Genomic DNA, 4,010 nt, shown 5'->3' with positions numbered 1-4,010 from the left:
ATATCAGCATGTCAAAAAAGTTAAGTCGGTAAAAGCACGATGTACAATTCTTAACTCACGCGATTTGATATGCAACCTGCAAGATTAGATTTTATTTTAATCTTTGCGTGCACTGATTGTATAAATAGTGAAGTAATAGACTTTTATTTATTGTCTACAAGAAAAGAAAATTCAGATAAAAACACATAAAGCAAGACGCGTTCAGCTATCGAGCATCCATCACCGAATGTGTTACGCAATTCACTGAAAAAGCATCTGGCTGCATATTTGCGGAATTTACACATGAAAAAGCAGGTTGTTGGGGAGAAGGTAAATTAACAATTTCATTTGAAAGCATTGAGACAACTTCTGACATGGTTGGTCTATCTGCTGCATTTTCTTGAACACAGAGAAGGGCTACGTTAACGTATCTCTTCAGGATCGGATATGATGCTTCATTCTGCAATATGGGATCCATCAGTTCGCAGGTTCTACCATCATTCCACAGATTCCATGCCTGAAGAATAACAGAAATTCAAATGCTAAATGATAAGCTAACTCTCATATTGTTTACTGCAATAGCTAGGAAACTTTTTACTTTTCCAGTTCAATGATTGTAGCTTTCTTCATTTAGAACAATTATGAGATTCGTCTTAATATATTCAAAGAGCCCAAAAAAAGTGGGAAATATTGCCACTTACATGGCCAAGAAGGGTAAGCGAATCAGTATTATAGAAGTGGCTATTTTTCTTGCTACTCAGTGTTTCCAACAACAATACTCCAAAGCTGAATACATCAGATTTGATAGAGAATAAGCCGCGCAGCGCATACTCAGGTGACATATAACCACTGAAATTCATAGTTCCATCACATATTTAAGCATCTAAAAAGGATTTACAAACACAGGCAAGCAGGTAATATTTGAATGAGGATTTAAATAATAACCGCAATTCTAGTATACATACTAAGTTCCAACTATCCTTTTCGTGTTTGACTGCAATTCATCTCCACCAAACATTCTTGCCATACCAAAATCTGATATTTTGGGGTTCATGTCTTTATCTAAGAGAATATTACTTGTCTTGAGATCTCTGTGAATAACCCTTAATCTAGAATATTGGTGAAGATATAGAAGTCCTTGAGCAATTCCTTCAATGATTCTAATTCGTGTTCCCCAACATAAAAGCCCTTTTTTGGTGGGATCTGTTACAATATCAAACCGTTACATGAGGAACATCTATAATCGTAAATGATACAGGTCGTTTTTTGAATAAATGATAAAAATTACATACCAAAAAGAAAATAATCCAAGCTTTTGTTAGGCATGTGCTCATAAATCAAAATCTTTTCACCTTGTTCTATACAGCAACCAAAAAGTCTTACAAGGTTTCTGTGTTGAAGTTTTGCTATAAGCATCATCTCATTTTTAAACTCTTCTAGTCCTTGTCCTGACTGACTTGAAAGCCTTTTAACTGCGACTTCCTCTCCATTAAGTAGTTTTCCCTGATCAATTTCATATTTCAACACATCACTCTTCACTCTGTTTTTGTAGTTAATATGACAAGAATGGTACCTTATACACAGGTCCAAAGCCACCTTCTCCTAACTTATTTTCTTCACAGAAGTTATCGGTAGCTGCAGTTATGCTTGCCAAGCTGAAAAATGGGAACCAAGATTCCGTACTCTTATTTTTTGCTCCTGCCGCATTGACCATATTTTTGTCGAATAACAGCATATCCTGGCTTATTTCAGTTTTCGTTCTTTCTGCAAGACAGCTTTAAGGAAAGTGAGCGTACAGTTTTCTCCTATGCACTAGTATACTCATGGGAACAGAAAACATATGAGAGTGATCTAAAAGGTCACCTTTGTCCTTGAGTTTTCTCCTCTTTCGACAAAAAACATAAACAGCAACAAGTACCACCGGAAGAACAATTATTATAGTTGTCCATAGTAGCTTCTTGTTTCCTGGACCCAAAAGTATATACGTTATCAAAGTAAGTCAATCAAAAGAATGCAAAAATCTAGCTTAATTTTGCAAAAAATGTGGGAAAGAGCCAAATATCAATGTGAAATTGCAGCCTTTTAACACACCGACGGGCATAGCAGTTGAAGAGTGACCAATATAGAGATCAATTTCACTTTACATGGCCGTACATGCTGTCAAATAATCCTTGTAATATAATTATTTCTTTAATCTCCACTAGTGAGCTTACTTACCAACACTCAGAACTCATGTCGTTTGATATTAATCTAATTGATTAACAAATTGTTTAGCAAAAGTTGGCCAGCTTGATATATCAACTGAGACAACCATGACTCAAAATTCGATGGCTATACATAAATAATATCCTATGTAAAGCCAGGTACTAGACTCTTAGCAGGGTAGTTCGATAACCAATAGACACATGTTGAACTGTAAGAAAACTAAAATTTGAGTCTTCAATTTAACTCCTGAAACAAGTAGCCCAAGCCTCGCTGTAACAAAGAAGTGGAACTTTTGCACTATCAATTAGACAATTACTCCGGAAATAATTGTACCTGGTTCCGGAGCAGGTACTCGTATGTAGACTGACTGCCCGGTGAAGTTTCTAATTGTCTTTCTCATATCAATCAGGTCCCCAAACCACATTAAACAGCCACTGTCTCGTCCTGTTAATTTGGAATCAGTGTAAGCTCTACATGTACAGTTCTTCAAGCACTCAGCCTCGCATTGCTTCAGATTCATACTCTCATTTAGTGAAACCTCTAGCAAGGCAGGTGCTTTAATGTCATCAAGCTTTATAAACTGGCTTCCACTTTTGCAATCTGATGAATGACTGCTCTCACATTTTCTAGGCCATGTCTGGTTGTCCTGTGATTTGAGTTTGAATCCATTCAAGCACTCACAACTAGGTGTCTTGTCGTCACTGCAAATCGCATTAGCACCACAATACCCATAATCATCGCAAAAACCATCTGGAGCTGAGAACAGAACATCCCATGCAGTGCTCCTCTCGTTCCATATTAGACGCTGGATCAAACCCGAGGGGTTGACTTTTAAAATCATTATGTTCAGACTGTTGTAAGACTCATACCAGAAAGAAATTTCATCTTTTCCTTGCACCAAAACTTGTTCATAAAGAAAGCTTGTAAATGTAGGAGCAGCTCCAAAGGCAACTCCATTCCATGGTCCAGTACAGGTATATTCTACAGATCCATTGTAAGCGCATATTTTAGGTATCGCTTGAATGACAAGTCTGAAAGTAAACTTTCCAGGGGATGGATCGTCAGTACTTTCCCATGATGATAAATATCGTTCAAGACCATTCTTCAAGTCCCAGCCCAACTTCATGCCTTCTAACAGAGTGTCTGTGGGGTAGTCGAAGCTCTGCCACAAGTAGCTTTCAGTAGTATGACCACTGGAGTTATCCCTAATAACGAGGTTTCCAGTGTCTAAAAGTTGCGCTATCGGATTTTCTGCTTTTCTAGACATGTTCGACGACCAGATAATGCCATTTCTTTGGCTGAGAAGAACAAGGTATCCGTTATTGCTAAAGGTCAACGCTGTGTTTGGATTGAAAATTGGACTATTTCTATTAGCAACCCAGACAACAGTGTCGGGGATCTTCTTGTACCATACACCCAGGTACCTCTTCTTTGAGTTTCTAGGGGAGAAGAAGCCAAGCTCAAACCTTTGAGATGATGAAACCAACTTCTCACCATCACGGATGAATGTTTCGGGAGTTATTGTATCAGCTGCCAGTGACAACTCCATGTGCAGCAAGAAGATCAAAGAACTAAAGATATAGATGTAAAGAAGATTGATTTCCATTCGTAAAAATGGAAAAAATGATGAGCAAATTTCGTGGGAGGGTACAAATTTTATGTATACAAAAAACCGGCATAGCACTTGCACAAGTTCTGTTTCATGACTACGTACGTGCGTCGTCGCATTTTTGCACATAAACAAATGAATAAATGGAACGCCTATTTTGAAAAAGCTATCACTGGCTTGTTATTTTATTGAAGAGTCAACGTTTACATTCAAAGAA

General features: G+C 37.6%; 1 protein-coding gene across 1 annotated transcript; it reads right to left on the bottom strand.

Moving 5' to 3' along the window:
• Nucleotides 1-205: 205 nt before the first annotated feature.
• Nucleotides 206-3,790, bottom strand: LOC18053907 (G-type lectin S-receptor-like serine/threonine-protein kinase At4g27290). Its single transcript, XM_024178143.1, has 7 exons — nucleotides 2,518-3,790; nucleotides 1,843-1,944; nucleotides 1,553-1,743; nucleotides 1,272-1,482; nucleotides 945-1,182; nucleotides 681-828; nucleotides 206-496 (listed from the first exon to the last, which is right to left on the bottom strand). Exons 1-7 carry the CDS (start codon nucleotides 3,788-3,790, stop codon nucleotides 206-208), a joined length of 2,454 nt encoding a protein of 817 aa, XP_024033911.1.
• Between the last annotated feature and the right edge of the window lie 220 nt (nucleotides 3,791-4,010).

This window comes from Citrus clementina, unplaced genomic scaffold (assembly GCF_000493195.1).
Source record: "Citrus clementina cultivar Clemenules unplaced genomic scaffold, Citrus_clementina_v1.0 scaffold_1, whole genome shotgun sequence".
Taxonomy (NCBI): Eukaryota; Viridiplantae; Streptophyta; class Magnoliopsida; order Sapindales; family Rutaceae; genus Citrus; species Citrus x clementina.
This window is presented reverse-complemented; position numbering and strand designations above follow the sequence as displayed.

What these genes read in the sequence shown, in the direction of transcription:
- LOC18053907 (XM_024178143.1), bottom strand. Translation starts at nt 3,790, where the DNA reads ATGGAAATCAATCTTCTTTACATCTATATCTTTAGTTCTTTGATCTTC. An exon ending in GCTTTGGACCTGTGTATAAG is followed by an intron (nt 1,483 to 1,552) that starts GTACCATTCTTG and finishes GAAATTGATCAG; the next exon opens with GGAAAACTACTTAATGGAGA. An exon ending in AAAAGGATAGTTGGAACTTA is followed by an intron (nt 829 to 944) that starts GTATGTATACTA and finishes TATGAATTTCAG; the next exon opens with TGGTTATATGTCACCTGAGT.